This window comes from Hyperolius riggenbachi, chromosome 1 (assembly GCF_040937935.1).
Source record: "Hyperolius riggenbachi isolate aHypRig1 chromosome 1, aHypRig1.pri, whole genome shotgun sequence".
In the NCBI taxonomy this organism is placed as follows: Eukaryota; Metazoa; Chordata; class Amphibia; order Anura; family Hyperoliidae; genus Hyperolius; species Hyperolius riggenbachi.
In genome coordinates, this window is record NC_090646.1 from 75739563 (window position 1) to 75758453 (window position 18891).

Consider the following 18891-nt stretch of genomic DNA (forward strand, 5'->3'; position numbering starts at 1 on the left):
TTGGAGCATTTTCATTTAGCGATTTTTTATTTCTTGAGGCAAAACAAGAAAGTACACTTTGACCTGGAAGTGAACAGTTTTGGCAAAAAAGCTTTGCCTCCAAAATACTGCAGGACCTGCGTTTGCTCTTGGAAAAAATAAATCACATCACTCTGGTGTGGACTAGCCAATACAAATACATTAGCCAAGAGCTTTTTGAAACACTAGTGCTTTTAAAAGCACTCTTTGGGCTTGATTCACAAAGCGGTGCTAACCTAGTTAGCACGCCTAAAGACTTTTGGGCGTGATAAGCATTGCACTAAGTAGGTCAGCACCGCTTTGAGGGAAAAACTGACGCGCAAAGTTTTGCACGCGAAACGTTGCATAGAATTTAATGGCGTTGCACACGAAAACTTTGCGCGCAAGTTTATTTTATCACGCCTAAACTTAGTTTAGGCACGATAATGGGCTTTTCACCAGCGCGCTAACAGTTAGCACGACTTTGTGAATCAAGCCCTTTGTGTGAACCAGCCCTGAAACAGACTGCATACATCCAGAGAGCTCAGTCAGTAGCTAGTTGAAAGGTGAGGTGAATTTATTTCATTTTTATTCCCATTTTTCTGACTCTTGGGCATTGGAGATCAAACCCCATAAAAAGCAATATGAAGACTGTAGCATTTTTTTGCACGGTTAGAGTAGAACTCACTGACTGTATGGGGGACACTTTGGTGCAGTTGAAGACCTTGAGTACTGTAAAGCGGGACAAAGGCCCAGTTCACACTTGCGTTGGAGTGGCAAACGGATCCTTAAAATGGAATCTGATCACTGGTCGGTCGGATCCGTTTTCACTCTGTTGCCACTCCGTTTTCTGTTCTGCTGCTTCAGTTCCATTTTCCCACATCCCCCCAGAGTGTATTTTTCTATTTAGAACGGTCCATTTCTTCACTAGTGTGAAGAAACTTTCCATTCTCTCATTGCCCCCAATGCAGCGCTTCAGCTTCTGTTTCCGTTCCACTGGACTCAGCGCTCTGGAAAAATTGCTACAGGAAACTTCCATTCAGCAGATCGTGCAGAACGGATCCGTTGGAACGGACGGATGTGAACGGATCCATAGGTTAACATTGGATCCATTTGCATCCATTAGGATCTGTTCCGTTCCGATCTGAGAACGGAACGTTTTTTAACGCCAGTGTGAACCGAGCCTTAGAGCCTCTGTTGCTTTTTTTCTTGTTTGTGTGCTGCAGCGCGCTGTGTTTATACCTGTTTTCTCATTGGTGACCTTACCTTTATTTTCTCACCACGTATTGTGACCAGCTCAGTCTCCTCACCAAGATTGAACTCGTTGCGTTGGACCTTAGGGCCTATGTTCACCGTGATCACAAAGTGATCGCCATCCTGTACAATTTTTGTTTTAATCTTTGCATCTTTTGCCTTCTTGGCTATAAGCTTGGGGGCCCCTGCAACCAATAAAATACAGCATACTTTGTGAGATCTGAACAAAACAGAATTTCACTTATGGAAGATGTGCAAATGTTTATAGCTCTAAAGCTCTAAGACAGTCAAAAACACTGAGTTATTCCCAGGGCAGTTTCTAAGCTAAATTGCACTTAGTGCGAGGGTGTATAGATTGCGCCCCTCCCCGGTGGAGCCAGGTATAGGTGCACGCAGTATAGGTTAGCCAGGTCTAGTTGCACCCAGTATAGGTAGCCAGTAGTGCCCCCAGTATAGCTAAGATAGGTAGATGCCTCCAGGATAGGTTAGATAGGTAGGTACCTCCAGTATAGGTTAGATAGATAGGTGCCCCAGTATAGGTTAGCTAAGCAGGTGCCTCCAATATAGGTAGCCAGTATTGTTGCCCCCAGTATAGGTCAGCTAGGTAGGGCCCCCAGAATAGGTTAGCTAGGTAGGTTCCCCTAGTATAGGTTAGACAGGTAGGTGCCCACATTATAGGTTAGATAGGTAGTGCCCCCAGTATAGCTTAGATAGGTAGGTGCCCCCAGTATAGGTTAGCTAGGTAGGTGCCTCCAATATAGGTAGCCAGTAGTTGCCACCAGTATAAGTTAGATAGGTAGGTGCCCCCCAGTATAGGTTAGCTAGCTAGGTAGGTTCCCCCAGTATAGGTTAGACAGGTAGGTGCCCACATTATAAGTTAGATAGGTAGTGCCCCCAGTATAGCTTAGATAGGTAGGTGCCCCCAGTATAGGTTAGCTAGGTAGGTGCCTCCAATATAGGTAGCCAGTAGTTGCCACCAGTATAAGTTAGATAGGTAGGTGCCCCCCAGTATAGGCTAGAATGGTAGGAGCCTCCAGTATAGGTTAGATAGGTAGGTGCCCCCCATAAAGGAGGGGGAGCCGCGATTTTTGGGGAGGGCGGCCCCACTTCTCCCTCCCTTCCTCTCCCCCTGGGCTGCCCTCTGTGCTCCCCTCCTCCACTGCAGAGTAAGCGCAGGGAAACCTGATAAGAGTAACTCACCTCGCTTCCCATTCCAATCTCTGCTCACTTGCCGCTAATGTCCTTTGCATAGCCGCTGATACACACTCTGATTAGCAGGAAGTAGAGTGTGTATCAGCGGCTATGCAGAGGAGATAAGTGGCAAGTGAGCAGCGCTTGGAGCAGGAAGCGGGGTGAGTTGGAGGGCAGCCCCGGGGGAGAGAAAGGGAGGGAGAAGTGGGGCCGCCCTCCCCAAAGCAGTGGCTTCCCCTCCACCACAGCTCCCCCCCCCCACTCTCTTAGCGTTTAAGGGTGTCGCAAGGATTGCATGCCCCTAGAAACGGGGCTGATTAGGCATATCAGTGGAAAGCTTAGTGGTATACTAGTAGGAAGGTTAATGTTAGGTGCCGCATAAGAGGGTAGCGGGCAGGAAGGGGGTATTGGGCACAGTGGCGGGAAGGGGGGTCGGAACCACCCCTCCCTCACCTGGGTCCCCCGTCTGCGCTCCCCCTCCAGCTTAAGCTCAGCAGCAGCCGCCGCCGCTATTAGCAAGAGGCAGCGGGCGGGGATGACTCACCTCCTCCGCGTTCCAGCGTCCGTTCCACTATCGTCACTTCCTGCAATGCCACCCACTGTATTGTAAGTGGACGGCATTGCAGGAAGTGAGGACAGTGGAACGCATGCTGGAACGTGGAAGAGGTGAGTCATCCCCGCCCACTTAAGATTCTCTGAATAACCGGTAGCTAATCTCACATAATTAGACATCTCCAGGATGTAAAAATGGTGCAAAAAAAAAAAGTCCTAATCTATACCTTTATGATGCTGAATGCTGAATCAATGATACTTTAACCCTATTGTGAATTCAATTTTACACCAAACATATGAAGCTTCTGCTCTCCGCAGAGACATCTCATGTTATAAATTAATTGTGACGCAGCAATTATTTCTATCTGTTTTTAACTTGAATGCCTTTAAAGCGGATTCGAGATGAAAAACTAACTAGGACACATAACTTGTCTACAGTATATACAGTGGTGTGAAAAACTATTTGCCCCCTTCCTGATTTTTTATTCTTTTGCATGTTTGTCACACTTAAATGTTTCTGCTCATCAAAAACCGTTAACTATTAGTCAAAGATAACATAATTGAACACAAAATGCAGTTTTAAATGATGGTTTTTTATTATTTAGTGAGAAAAAAACTCCAAATCTACATGGCCCTGTATGAAAAAGTGATTGCCCCCCCTTGTTAAAAAATAACTTAAAGGTGGTTTATTACACCTGAGTTCAATTTCTGTAGTCACCCCCAGGCCTGATTACTGCCACACCTGTTTGAATCAAGAAATCACTTAACCACTTCCAGACCGCCGTATATACAATTGGCGGCCGGGAAGTGGGCGCCGCAAGGACCGCCGTATTGACAATTGGCGGCGGTCCTTGTATGGGCATGGGCGGAGCGATCGCGTCATCCGTGACGCGATCCTCCGCCTCCGCCTGGCGCCGCTCACCCGCCACAACATCCCGCCGGCCATACGGAAGCGCCGGCGGGATGTTAACCCGACGATCGCCGCATACAAAGTGTATAATACACTTTGTAATGTTTACAAAGTGTATTATACAGGTTGCCTCCTGCCCTGGTGGTCCCAATGTCCGAGGGACCACCAGGGCAGGCTGCAGCCACCCTAGTCTGCACCAAGCACACTGATTTCCCCCCCCCCTGCCCCAGATCGCCCACAGCACCCATCAGACCCCCCCCTGCCCACCCCCCAGACCCCTGTTTGCACCCAATCACCCCCCTAATCACCCATCAATCACTCCCTGTCACTATCTGTCAACGCTATTTTTTTTATCCCCCCCCCTGCCCCCCGCTCCCTCCTGATCCCCCCCCCACCCCTCAGATTCTCCCCAGACCCCCCCCCCCAACCCCCCCCCCCATGTACTGTATGCATCTATCCCCCCTGATCACCTGTCAATCACCTGTCCATCACCTGTCAATCACCCGTCAATCACCCGTCAATCACCCCCTGTCACTGCCACCCATCAATCAGCCCCTAACCTGCCCCTTGCGGGCAATCTGATCACCCCCCCACACCAATAGATCGCCCGCAGATCCGACATCAGATCACCTCCCAAATCCATTGTTTACATCTATTCTCTCCTCTAAACACCCACTAATTACCCATCAATCACCCATCAATCACCCCCTATCACCACCTGTCACTTTTACCTATCAGATCAGACCCTAATCTGCCCCTTGCGGGCACCCAATCACCCGCCCACACGCTCAGATTGCCCTCTGACCCCCCCTTATCAATTCACCAGTGCATTAATTACATCTGTTCTTCCCTGTAATAACCCACTGATCACCTGTCAATCACCTGCCAATCACCTATCACCCATCAATCACCCCCTGTCACCCCCTGTCACTGCCACCCATCAATCAGCCCCTAACCTGCCCCTTGCGGGCAATCTGATCACCCACCCACACCATTAGATCGCCCGCAAACCCGCCGTCAGATTACCTCCCAAATGTATTGTTTACATCTGTTATCTTCTCTAAACACCCACTAATTACCCATCAATCACCCATCAATTACCCCCTATCACCAACCGTCACTGTTACCTATCAGATCAGACCCTAATCTGCCCCTTGCGGGCACCCAATCACCCGCCCACACGCTCAGATTGCCCTCAGACCCCCCCCCCCCTTATAAATTCGCCAGTGCATTAATTACATCTGGCCTTCCCTGTAATAACCCACTGATCACCTGTCAATCACCTGCCAATCACCTATCACCCATCAATCACCCCCTGTCACTGCCACCCAACAATCAGCCCCTAACCTGCCCCTTGCGGGCAAACTGATCACCCACCCACACCAATAGATCGCCCGCAGATCCGACATCAGTTCACCACCCAAGCGCAGTGTTTCCATCTATTCTCTCCTCTAAACACCCACTAATTACCCATCAATCACCCATCAATCACCCTCTATCACCACCTGTCACTGTTACCCATCAGATCAGACCCTAATCTGCCCCTTGCAGGCACCCAATCGCCCGCCTACACGCTCAGATTGCCCTCAGACCCGCCTTATAAATTCGCCAGTGAAATATTTACATCTGTTCTCCCCTGTAATAACCCACTGATTACCTGTCAATCACCTATCAATCACCCATCAATCACCCCCTGTCACTGCCGCCCATCAATCACCCGCTGTCACTGCCACCCATCAATCAGCCCCTAACCTGCCCCTTGCGGGCAATCTGATCACCCACCCACACCAATAGATCGCCCGCAGTTTCGACGTCCGATCACCTACCAAGTGCAGTGTTTACATCTGTTCTCTACCCTAAACACCCACTAATTACCCATCAATCACCCCCTGTCACTGCTACCTATCAGATTAGACCCCTATCTGGCCCTAGGGCACTCAATCACCCGCCCACACCCTCAGAATGCCCTCAGACCCCAGCCCTGATCACCTCGCCAGTGCATTGCTTGCATCTATTCCCCCCTCTAATCACACCTTGAGACACCCATCAATCACCTCCTGTCACCCCCTAGCACACCTACCCATCAGATCAGGCCCCAATTTGCCCCGTGTGGGCTCCTGATCACTCGGCCAAACCCTCAGATCCCCCTCAGACCCCCTTCCGATCACCTCCCCAGTGCATTAATTGCATCTATTTTCCCCTCTAACCACCCCCTGAGACACCCATCAATCACCTCCTGTCACCCCCCTAGCACTCCTATCCATCAGATCAGGCCCAATACAACCTGTCATCTAAAAGGCCACCCTGCTTATGACCGGTTCCACAAAATTCGCCCCCTCATAGACCACCTGTCATCAAAATTTGCAGATGCTTATACCCCTGAACAGTCATTTTGAGACATTTGGTTTCCAGACTACTCACGGTTTTGGGCCTGTAAAATGCCAGGGCGGTATAGGAACCCCACAAGTGACCCCATTTTAGAAAAAAAGACACCCCAAGGTATTCTGTTAGGTGTATGACGAGTTCATAGAAGATTTTATTTTTTGTCAAAAGTTAGCGGAAATTGATTTTTATTGTTTTTTTTTTCACAAAGTGTCATTTTTCACTAACTTGTGACAAAAAATAAAATCTTCTATGAACTCGCCATACTACTAACGGAATACCTTGTGGTGTCTTCTCGCAGGAGCAATCAAATAGCACCAAAAGAAAGCTTTATTAGTGACAAGAAAAGGAGCCAAAATTCATTTAGGTGGTAGGTTGTATGAGCGAGCAATAAACCGTGAAAGCTGCAGTGGTCTGAATGGAAAAAAAGTGGCCGGTCCTTAAGGGGTAGAAAGCCCTAGGTCCTCAGTACGGCAATACCACATGTGTGGCACTTTTTTGCAGCCTAACTGCGCTAAGGGGTCCAAAGTCCAATGAGCACCTTTAGGCTTTACAGGGGTGCTTACAATTTAGCACCCCCCAAAATGTCAGGACAGTAAACACACCCCACAAATGACCCCATTTTGGAAAGTAGACCCTTCAAGGTATTCAGAGAGGGGCATGGTGAGTCCGTGGCAGATTTCATTTTTTTTTGTCGCAAGTTAGAAGAAATGGAAACTTTTTTTTTTTTTTTTCTCACAAAGTGTCATTTTCCGCTTACTTGTGACAAAAAATAATATCTTCTATGAACTCACTATGCCTCTCAGTGAATACTTTGGGATGTCTTCTTTCCAAAATGGGGTAATTTGGGGGGTATTTATACTATCCTGGAATTCTAGCCCCTCATGAAACATGACAGGGGGTCAGAAAAGTCATAGATGCTTGAAAATGAGAAAATTCACTTTTTGCACCATAGTTTGTAAACGCTATAACTTTTACCCAAACCAATAAATATACACTGAATGGGGTTTTTTTTAATCAAAAACATGTTTGTCCACATTTTTCGCACTGCATGTATACAAAAATTTTACTTTATTTGAAAAATGTCAGCACAGAAAGTTAAAAAAATCATTTTTTGCCAAAATTCATGTCTTTTTTGATGAATATAATAAAAAGTAAAAATCGCAGGAGCAATCAAATAGCACCAAAAGAAAGCTTTATTAGTGACAAGAAAAGGAGCCAAAATTCATTTAGGTGGTAGGTTGTATGAGCGAGCAATAAACCGTGAAAGCTGCAGTGGTCTGAATGGAAAAAAAGTGGCCGGTCCTTAAGGGGTAGAAAGCCCTAGGTCCTCAAGTGGTTAAATAGGAGCTATCTGACACAGAGAAGTAGACCAAAAGCACCTCAAAAGCCAGACATCATGCCAAGATCCAAAGAAATTCAGGGACAAATAAGAACAAAAGTACTGTAATTGAAATCTATCAGTCTGGTAAAGGTTATAAAGCCATTTCTAAAGCTTTGGGACTCCAGCAAACCACAGTGAGAGCCATTATCCACAAATGGCAAACACATGGAACAGTGATGAACCTTCCCAGGAGTGGCTGGCTGACCAAAATTACCCCAAGAGCGCAGAGAAAACTCATCCGAGAGGCCACAGAAGACCCCAGGACAACATCTAAAGAACTGCAGGCCTCACTTGCCTCAATTAAGGTCAGTGTTCACGACTCCACCATAAGAAAGAGACTGGGCAAAAACGGCCTGCGTGGAAGATATCCAAGGCGCAAACCACTTTTAAGCAAAAAGAACATTAAGACTCGTCTCAATTTTGCTAAAAAAAACATCTCAATGATTGCCAAGACTTTTGGGAAAATACCTTGTGGACCGACGAGACAAAAGTTGAACTTTTTGGAAGGTGCGTGTCCCGTTACATCTGGCGTAGAAGTAACACAGCATTTCAGCAGAAGAACATCATACCAACAGTAAAATATGGTGGTGGTAATGTGATGGTCTGGGGTTGTTTTGCTGCTTCAGGACCTGGAAGGCATGCTGTGATAGATGGAACCATGAATTCTACTGTCTGCCAAAAAATCCTGAAGGAGAATGTCCGGCCATCTGTTCGTCAACTCAAGCTGAAGCGATCTTGGGTGCTGCAGCAGGACAATGACCCAAAACACACCAGCAAATTCACCTCTGAATGGCTGAAGAAAAACAAAATGAAGACTTTGGAGAGGCCTAGTCAAAGTCCTGACCTGAATCCTATTGAGATGTTGTGGCATGACCTTAAAAAGGCGGTTCATGCTAGAAAACCCTCAAATAAAGCTGAATTACAACAATTCTGCAAAGATGAGCGGGCCAAAATTCCTCCAGAGAGCTGTAAAAGACTCGTTGCGAGTTATCGCAAATGCTTGATTGCAGTTATTGCTGCTAAGGGTGGCCCAACCGGAAACAGTAAATTCGGGCGCCTGAGGCTAGTGGACAAATCGGGCGCCGCCATTCACTTCTATAATAAATATCGTTTAATGGGCGCCCGGTAGGAAAAAAGGGCGCCGGAGAAAACTAACGTTTTAAAAGCGGCGCCCGGAGACTTAATGTTTTATTACTGTTTCTCATGATTACACATTATTTAATGATTTATACATGTTTAAATATTATTTTTAAACGAAAACCAGTACAATATTTTTCCAAACATTATTTTTAAACGAAAAACATTACTTTTTTTTTTTAAACATTATTTTTAAACGAAAAAAATAACAGCGGGGTCTTAGGTTTAGGCACCAACAGGGGGGTCTTAGGTTTAGGCACCAACAGGGGGGTCTTAGGTTTAGGCACCAACAGGGGGTCTTAGGTTTAGGCACCAACAGGGGGGTCTTAGGTTTAGGCACCAACAGGGGGTCTTAGGTTTAGGCACCAACAGGGGGGTCTTAGGTTTAGGCACCAACAGGGGGGTCTTAGGTTTAGGCACTAACAGGGGGGTCTTAGGTTTAGGCACCAACAGGGGGGTCTTAGGTTTAGGCACTAACAGGGGGGTCTAGGGGTTAGGGGTAGGTACAGGGAGGGTTACTTAGGCACCAACAGGGGGGGTCTTAGGTTTAGGCATCAACAGGGGGGTCTAGGGGTTAGGGGTAGGTACAGGGAGGGTTACTTAGTAATTTTTTTTTTAAACGTTATTATGCGTTTCATTATTTAAACGAAAGATTAACGTTTTTACAATTGCCGATTTAATACACATTATTTAATGATTTATAACGTTTAAAAACATTACTTTTAAACGAAATACATTTTTAAACGTAATCCATGTTTATCGTTAAAAACCCGGCGCCCTTTTTTCCCATCGCCCCTTTTTAACGTACGCGGCCCAACCAGTTATTAAGTTCAGGGGGCAATTTCTTTTTCACACAGGGCCATGTAGGGTTTGAGTTTTTTTTCTCACTAAATAATAAAAACATCATTTAAAACTGCATTTTGTGTTCAATTATGTCATCGTTGACTAATAGTTAACGGTTTTTGATGAGCAGAAACATTTAAGTGTGACAAACATGCAAAAGAATAAGAAATCAGGAAGGGGGCAAATAGTTTTTAACACCACTGTATCTTATCTAAAGTTTACACAGCATATCTAGCTGCAAACAGCTTCAACAGTTTATGATTATTTATTCCTGTGATACAATGAGGGCGGACATCTTCTGTTTGTCACTAGAGTTGGGCCGAACGGTTCGCCGGCGAACGTGGTTCGCGCGAACGTAGGTGGTTCGCGTGCGGGTACCGCACGCGAACCTTTTGCGGAAGAAGTTCGGTTCGCCCCATAATGCACTGAGGGTCAACTTTGACCCTCTACATCACAGTCAGCAGGCCCAGTGTAGCCAATTAGGCTACACTAGCCCCTGGAGCCCCACCTCCCCTTATATAAGGCAGGCAGCGGCGGCCATTACGGCCACTCGTGTGCCTGCATTAGTGAGAGTAGGGCGAGCTGCTGCAGTCTCTCATATAGGGAAAGATTAGTTAGGCTTAACTTCTTCCTGGCTGCATACCTGTTCTGTTCAGTGAGCCCTCAGCCCACTGCATACCTGTACTGTGATCCTGCCACTGCATACCTGTTCAGTGATCCTGCCACTGCATACCTGTTCAGTGATCCTGCCACTGCATACCTGTTCTGTTCAGTGAGCCCTCAGCCCACTGCATACCTGTACTGTGATCCTGCCACTCCATACCTGTTCAGTGATCCTGCCACTGCATACCTGTTCTGTTCAGTGAGCCCTCAGCCCACTGCATACCTGTACTGTGATCCTGCCACTGCATACCTGTTCAGTGATCCTGCCACTGCATACCTGTTCAGTGATCCTGCCACTGCATACCTGCTCTGTTCAGTGAGCCCTCAGCCCACTGCATACCTGTACTGTGATCCTGCCACTCCATACCTGTTCAGTGATCCTGCCACTGCATACCTGTTCTGTTCAGTGAGCCCTCAGCCCACTGCATACCTGTACTGTGATCCTGCCACTCCATACCTGTTCAGTGATCCTGCCACTGCATACCTGTTCAGTGATCCTGCCACTGCATACCTGTTCTGTGAACCCGCCACTGTATACCTGTTCTGTTCAGTGGACCCGCCACTGTATACCTGTTCTGTGAACCCGCCACTGTATACCTGTTCTGTTCAGTGGACCCGCCACTGTATACCTGTTCTGTTCAGTGGACCCGCCACTGTATACCTGTTCTGTTCAGTGGACCCGCCACTGTATACCTGTTCTGTTCAGTGGACCCGCCACTGTATACCTGTTCAGTGAACCCGCCACTGCATACCTGTTGTGTTCAGTGAACCTGCCACTGCATACCTGTTGTGTTCAGTGAACCTGCCACTGCATACCTGTTCTGTGAACCCGCCACTGTATACCTGTTCTGTTCAGTGGACCCACCACTGTATACCTGTTCAGTGAACCCGCCACTGTATACCTGTTCTGTTCAGTGGACCCGCCACTGTATACCTGTTTAGTGAACACGCCACTGCATACCTATTGTGTTCAGTGATCCTGCCACTGCATACCTGTTCTGTGGACCCGCCACTGTATACCTGTTCTGTTCAGTGGACCCGCCACTGTATACCTGTTTAGTGAACACGCCACTGCATACCTATTGTGTTCAGTGATCCTGCCACTGCATACCTGTTCTGTGGACCCGCCACTGTATACCTGTTCTGTTCAGTGGACCCGCCACTGTATACCTGTTCTGTTCAGTGGACCCGCCACTGTATACCTGTTCTGTTCAGTGGACCCGCCACTGTATACCTGTTCTGTGAACCCGCCACTGTATACCTGTTCTGTTCAGTGGACCCGCCACTGTATACCTGTTTAGTGAACACGCCACTGCATACCTATTGTGTTCAGTGATCCTGCCACTGCATACCTGTTCTGTGGACCCGCCACTGTATACCTGTTCTGTTCAGTGGACCCGCCACTGTATACCTGTTCTGTTCAGTGGACCCGCCACTGTATACCTGTTCTGTTCAGTGGACCCGCCACTGTATACCTGTTCTGTGAACCCGCCACTGTATACCTGTTCTGTTCAGTGGACCCGCCACTGTATACCTGTTTAGTGAACACGCCACTGCATACCTATTGTGTTCAGTGATCCTGCCACTGCATACCTGTTCTGTGGACCCGCCACTGTATACCTGTTCTGTTCAGTGGACCCGCCACTGTATACCTGTTCTGTTCAGTGGACCCGCCACTGTATACCTGTTTAGTGAACACGCCACTGCATACCTATTGTGTTCAGTGATCCTGCCACTGCATACCTGTTCTGTGGACCCGCCACTGTATACCTGTTCTGTTCAGTGGACCCGCCACTGTATACCTGTTCTGTTCAGTGGACCCGCCACTGTATACCTGTTCTGTTCAGTGGACCCGCCACTGTATACCTGTTCTGTTCAGTGGACCCGCCACTGTATACCTGTTCTGTTCAGTGGACCCGCCACTGTATACCTGTTTAGTGAACACGCCACTGCATACCTATTGTGTTCAGTGATCCTGCCACTGCATACCTGTTCTGTGAACCCGCCATTGTATACCTGTTCTGTTCAGTGGACCCGCCACTGTATACCTGTTCTGTGAACCCGCCACTGTATACCTGTTCTGTTCAGTGGACCCGCCACTGTATACCTGTTCTGTTCAGTGGACCCGCCACTGTATACCTGTTCTGTTCAGTGGACCCGCCACTGTATACCTGTTCTGTTCAGTGGACACGCCACTGTATACCTGTTCTGTGAACCCGCCACTGTATACCTGTTCTGTTCAGTGGACCCGCCACTGTATACCTGTTTAGTGAACACGCCACTGCATACCTATTGTGTTCAGTGATCCTGCCACTGCATACCTGTTCTGTGAACCCGCCACTGTATACCTGTTCTGTTCAGTGAACCCACCGCATCAGTGCGCATACCTGTGCAGTTAAGTGAACCCACCTACCTACGTGAGTGCACGCAGTGTGATATACCACTCCGTGCATACCCAATATGGACAAAACAGGTAGAGGAAGAGGAAGAGGTAGTGGCAGAGGCAGAGGAAGGCCACCCGGCAGGTCTGCGCGAGGTCGTGTAAATGTAATTTCGTGTGGACCTGGCCCACAGTACAGTGCTCGGAAGAAGGCACGTCCCATCACCTCCCAAGATTGTCAGGACGTGGTTGAGTATTTAGCGACACAGAACACCTCATCTTGCTCAGCCACCAGCGCTACTACTAGCACCACTTCCGCTGCATTTGACACTTCGCAAGAATTATTTAGTGTTGAAATCACTGATGCACAGCCATTGTTGTTACAGCCAGATGAATTTTCACCAGCTAATATGTCTGAGTTACGCGGCAACACTATGGATGTAACGTGTCAGGAGGATGAAGGACCTACTGATGGTGCAAGTTTGGATTTGTCTGAGGCAAGCGAAGCTGGGCAGGATGACTACGATGATGACGGTAATAGGGATCCTCTGTATGTTCCCAATAGAGGAGATGAAGAGGGGGACAGTTCAGAGGGGGAGTCAGAGAGTAGTAGGAGGAGAGAAGTTGCTGAAAGAAGCTGGGGCAGCTCTTCGTCAGAAACAGCTGGTGGCAGAGTCCGGCACCATGTATCGCCACCTATGTACAGCCAGCCAACTTGCCCTTCAGCATCAGCTGCTGAGGTCCCCATAGTGCCCACATCCCAGGGTGGCTCAGCGGTGTGGAAATTTTTTAATGTGTGTGCCTCAGATCGGACCAAAGCCATCTGTTCGCTCTGCCAACAAAAATTGAGCCGTGGAAAGGCCAACACTCACGTAGGGACAAGTGCCTTACGAAGGCACCTGGAGAAAAGGCACAAACAGCAATGGGATGGCCACCTGAGCAAAAGCAGCAGCAGCACACAAAAGAAAAGTCACCCTCCTTCTCCTCTTCCTCCTTCAGGTGCATCATCTGCTTCTGCCGCTTTCTCCCTTGCACCTTCACAGGCACCCTCCTCCACTCCGCCTCTGCCCTTGAGCGGTTCCTGCTCCTCTGCCCACAGCAGCAGTCAGGTGTCCGTGAAGGAAATGTTTGAGCGGAAGAAGCCACTTTTGGCCAGTCACCCCCTTGCCCGGCGTCTGACAGCTGGCGTGGCGGAACTGTTAGCTCGCCAGCTGTTACCATACCGGCTGGTGGACTCTGAGGCCTTCCGTAAATTTGTGGCCATCGGAACACCGCAGTGGAAGATGCCAGGCCGCACTTATTTTTCGAGTAAGGCCATACCCCAACTGCACCGTGAAGTTGAGAGGCAAGTGGTGTCATCTCTTGCGAAGAGCGTTGGGTCAAGGGTACACCTGACCACGGATGGCTGGTCTGCCAAGCACGGGCAGGGCCGCTACATTACCTACACAGCCCATTGGGTGAACCTGGTGGTGAACGATGGCAAGCAGAAAGCGGCGGACCAAATTGTGACACCTCCACGGCTTGCAGGCAGGCCTCCTGCCACCTCCTCTCCTCCTGCTACATGCTCTTCGCTGTCCTCCTCCTCCTCCTTGGCTGAGTGGCAGTTCTCCTCTCCAGCTACACAGCCCCAGCTCCGCAGGGCCTATGCTGCATGCCAGGTACGACGGTGTCACGCCATCTTAGACATGGCTTGTCTCAAAGCGGAGAGTCACACTGGAGCAGCTCTCCTGGCTGCTCTTAAGAAACAGGTGGATGAGTGGCTGACCCCGCACCACCTGGAGATAGGCAACGTGGTGTGCGACAACGGCAGCAATCTGCTTGCCGCTTTGCATATGGGGAAGCTGACACACATACCCTGCATGGCACATGTCATGAATCTAGTGGTTCAAAGATTTGTGGCAAAGTACCCTGGCTTAGCGGATGTCCTGAAGCAGGCCAGGAAGTTCTGTGGGCATTTGAGGCGCTCTTACACAGCCATGGCACGATTTGCAGAAATTCAGCGTAAAAACAACATGCCGGTGAGACGCCTCATTTGCGATAGCCCCACTCGCTGGAACTCGACCCTGCTCATGTTCTCCCGCCTGCTAGAACAGAAGAAAGCCGTCACCCAGTACCTCTACAACTGGAGTAGAACGAAACAGTCTGGGAAGATGGGGATGTTCTGGCCCGACAACTGGACACTGATGAAAAATGCATGCAGGCTCATGCGGCCGTTTGAGGAGGTGACCAACCTGGTGAGCCGCAGTGAGGGCACCATCAGCGACTTAATTCCCTACGCGTACTTCTTGGAGCGTGCTGTGCGTAGAGTGGCGGATGAAGCTGCGAATGAGCGTGACCAGGAACCGTTACGGCAGGAACAGGCATGGGACCAATTTTCATCAGACCCAGCTGTTTCCTCAACACCTGCGGCAGCACAGAGGGGGGAGGAGGAGGAAGAAGAGAGGTCGTGTGCAGAAGACGAGTCAGACTCAGAGGATGATGAGCAAGGTGTTTCTTTGGGGGAGGAGGAGGAGGAGGAGGAGGGGACAGCGGCAGGAGAACAACCGCAGCAGGTGTCGCAGGGGGCTTGTGCTGCTCAACCTTCCCGTGGTATTGTTCGCGGCTGGGGGGAGGAGGTTGACTTACCTGACGTCACTGAGGAAGAGCAAGAGGAGATGGAGGGTACTGGATCCGACTTTGTGCAGATGTCGTCTTTTATGCTGTCCTGCCTGTTGAGGGACCCCCGTATAAAAAACCTCAAGGGGAATGAGCTGTACTGGGTGGCCACACTACTAGACCCTCGGTACAGGCACAAAGTGGCGGACCTGTTACCAACTCACCGGAAGGTGGAAAGGATGCAGCACATGCAGAACCAGCTGTCAACTATGCTTTACAATGCCTTTAAGGGTGATGTGACAGCACAACGCCAGCAAGGTACCACTGCCACTAATCCTCCTCCCGTGTCCACGCAGTCAAAGACAGGACGCTCCAGCGATCTCATGGTGATGTCGGACATGCGGACGTTCTTTAGTCCAACGCCTCGCCGTAGCCCTTCCGGATCCACCCTCCACCAACGCCTCGACCGGCAGGTAGCCGACTACCTGGCCTTAAGTGTGGATGTAGACACTGCTGTGAACAGCGATGAGGAACCCTTGAACTACTGGGTGCGCAGGCTTGACCTGTGGCCAGAGCTGTCCCAATTTGCCATCCAACTTCTCTCCTGACCTGCCGCAAGCGTCCTCTCAGAAAGGACCTTCAGCGCAGCTGGAGGCATTGTCACAGAGAAGAGAAGTCGCCTAAGTCACAAAAGTGTTAAGTACCTCACCTTTATCAAAATGAATGAGGCATGGATCCCGGAGGGCTGCTGCCCGCCCCAAGACTAAGTCAGTCCCCGCACACAAAGCATCTCTGCCTGCACGCCGTGTGACTGGCTGCCTGGCCTGCCCCAAAAAGACTAAGTCGCTCCCAGTCCCTCCACACAGCATGTCTGCCTGCAGGCCGCTTCACTACCTTCTCCGCCACCACCAACAGGGTCCGGGACTCCAGGCGGATTGCTGAATTTTTTAGGCCGCTGCTAGCAGCGGCCGCTGTAATAATTTTTATGGTGCGTGTACATGACTGCCTAATTTTTCTGGCTGCACTGAGGGCAGCTGCAACAACAAAAGAAAAGGCATGTACATGCGCCCATTCCCCTTCGTGATCATTACCTTGCCGTGGTGAAGGGGCTTGCGTATCACAATGAAGCAATGACCGGCGCCTAGATGAGTGTCTCGGGGGGCACACAAAAGATAATAAGGTCGTTGCTTCATTGTGGTCAGACCAAATTTGATCAGCTGGACAGTCACTGTTCTGTCATTCAGCTACATCAGCCAGGCCGACCATATGGGCTGTAAAGCCACCAAAACCTGCACTCTCGCCATGGTGCGCACCAGTCCAGCACGGCCGTCACTAGTACAAACAGCTGTTTGCGGTGCGTTACACGGTGAGTTTGGTGTGTCAGTGTGAAGCAGTACCTTAATTACACTACCTGATTGATGTATACACATGCAAGATGTTTTAAAGCACTTTAGGCCTGTCATTTAGCATTCAATGTGATTTCTGCCCTTAAAACGCTGCTTTGCGTCAAATCCAGATTTTTCCCGGGGACTTTTGGCGTGTATCCCACTCCGCCATGCCCCCCTCCAGGTGTTAGACCTCTTGAAACATCTTTTCCATCACTTTTGTGGCCAGCATAATTATTTTTTTTTCAAAGTTCGCATCCCCATTGAAGTCTATTGCGAACCTAAAATCGGAGGTTCGGCCCAACTCTATTTGTCACATTACACACAGGCAAGCTGCTCTGCATCTCCAGCCCTTAGCCTGTAAAAACTTCACTCCCTTCTCCTCCTCCCTCCTCCCCTCTGCCTCTGAAATCTCTGGCTAGTAACCTCCTCCTCCTCCTGCCCAGACTGAGCTTTCATAAGCCCAAAAGCCCATGCTACTAATGTTCAACGTGCCAAGGCATGGAGAAGCTGTGGGCGAGGGTTACCCCCTTCCTGCCCGCTACCCTCTTATGCGGCACCTAACATTAACCTTCCTACTAGTATACCACTAAGCTTTCCACTGATATGCCTAATCAGCCCCGTTTCTAGGGGCATGCAATCCATGCGACCGCCTTGAGCGCTGAGAGAGTGGGGGGGATTTAAGGATTAGGCATTAGGTAGCTTGTTAATGCGGTGGGGGGAGGGTTAAGGGTTAGGAGTCGGGGGGAGGGTTCTGTGTGAGAGTAGGGTTAGGCTTGACCATAGTGAAACATTGGTATTCAATACCGATATTTTCGACTTTTATAGTACAATATCGGTATTTTGAGAGAATCTGTATTGTTAAAATCGCACAAAAGTAAACATACCAGTGCGTTAGGGGACATCTCCTATTACCCTCTGTCACAATTTCGCCACATTAAAAGTGGTTAAAAACAGTTTTAAAAAGTTTGTTTATAAACAAACAAAATGGCCACCAAAACAGGAAGTAGGTTGATGTACAGTATGTCCACACATAGAAAATACATCCATACATAAGCAGGCTGTATACACCCTTCCTTTTTAATCTCAAGAGATCATTTGTGTGTTTCTTTCCCCCTGCAGCTATCTTCCACTGAAGTGTCAGGCTGTTTCTTCCTGCAGAGTGCAGACAGCTCTTCCTGTATGTAATTCCTCAGTATGTGAAAGCCCAGCCAGCTCAGAGGAGGATTTATCCAGCTTGTAAAAGATAAGAGAGAAGAGAGAAGCTGCTCTAATCTAAATAACACACAGGCAGTGTGCACAGAGGGGCCTGGAAGGAAGAGTTCATAGCAGAACCACAACACTGAAGAACTTGGCAGCCTTCCAGACACAGGCTGACAAGTCTGACAAGAGAGAGATAAGTTGATTTATTACAGAGATGGTGATAGTATAAAGTGCTGCAGTAAGCCAGAGCACATTAGAATAGCTTTTTGAACTTGTAGGATGATAAAAAACAGGATGCAATTTTTGTTACGGAGTCTCTTTAATACCGATATTTTACTACAGGCTTCACTGGGCGCCCAAATTTCCAGGCACCTTTATGTGATGTACTGTATGTACTAAAGTCAAAATTAAACCTAATCCCTTCTTTTTATTTATTTAAACTGATATTCTAAAAAAAAGAATACCCCCCCCCCCCCCCCCAGCTGACCTCTGGCTTGTGTGGCGCCCAGTGGCACCGATTTGCTATTTTTAGGGGGGGGGGGGGGGGGGAGCTGAACAGTACTGCTTGCCTGACAGCCGCAACATCCTTTTACTTACATTCTATTATAACTGACCTTGGCAACTAAGCAGATAAATGTTAGCCCTACAATATTTAGTTTTAATTTATTTCCTTTTCAGTTTAACAAAAGTTATCAAATTCTTGTCTTTTCAAATACACTTTTTTTACATTTCCATTGCTGAATATCACTGAACTGAGGTGATGTTTTTTTTTCTGCCATACTATGTACACGTCACTTATAAGTCAATGGTCACAGAGTGACATGCATTCCATAGACTGCACTTTGCACACTTTGCAAATATTGGAACAAGTGTTTAAATTCTAATAGGCTAATCCTCAATCGGAGAGTAAGGGACCCAACTAAAGGAGCAGAGTTCATGTTTGGCTATTTTGATGGTTAGAGGAGATAATAGATACAGTATGTAATCCATTCTATGGAGATTTAAAGCCCACGTC

General features: G+C 48.6%; 1 protein-coding gene across 1 annotated transcript in view; it reads right to left on the reverse strand.

The window, feature by feature from the left end:
• Window positions 1-18891, reverse strand: part of LOC137555554 (fatty acid-binding protein, liver-like) — a 44268-nt gene that overhangs the window by 23169 nt on the left and 2208 nt on the right. The window contains exon 2 of the mRNA XM_068271580.1: window positions 1264-1436. Coding sequence (XP_068127681.1) covers window positions 1264-1436 — 173 coding nt within the window. The remainder of the gene's footprint in view (window positions 1-1263; window positions 1437-18891) is intronic.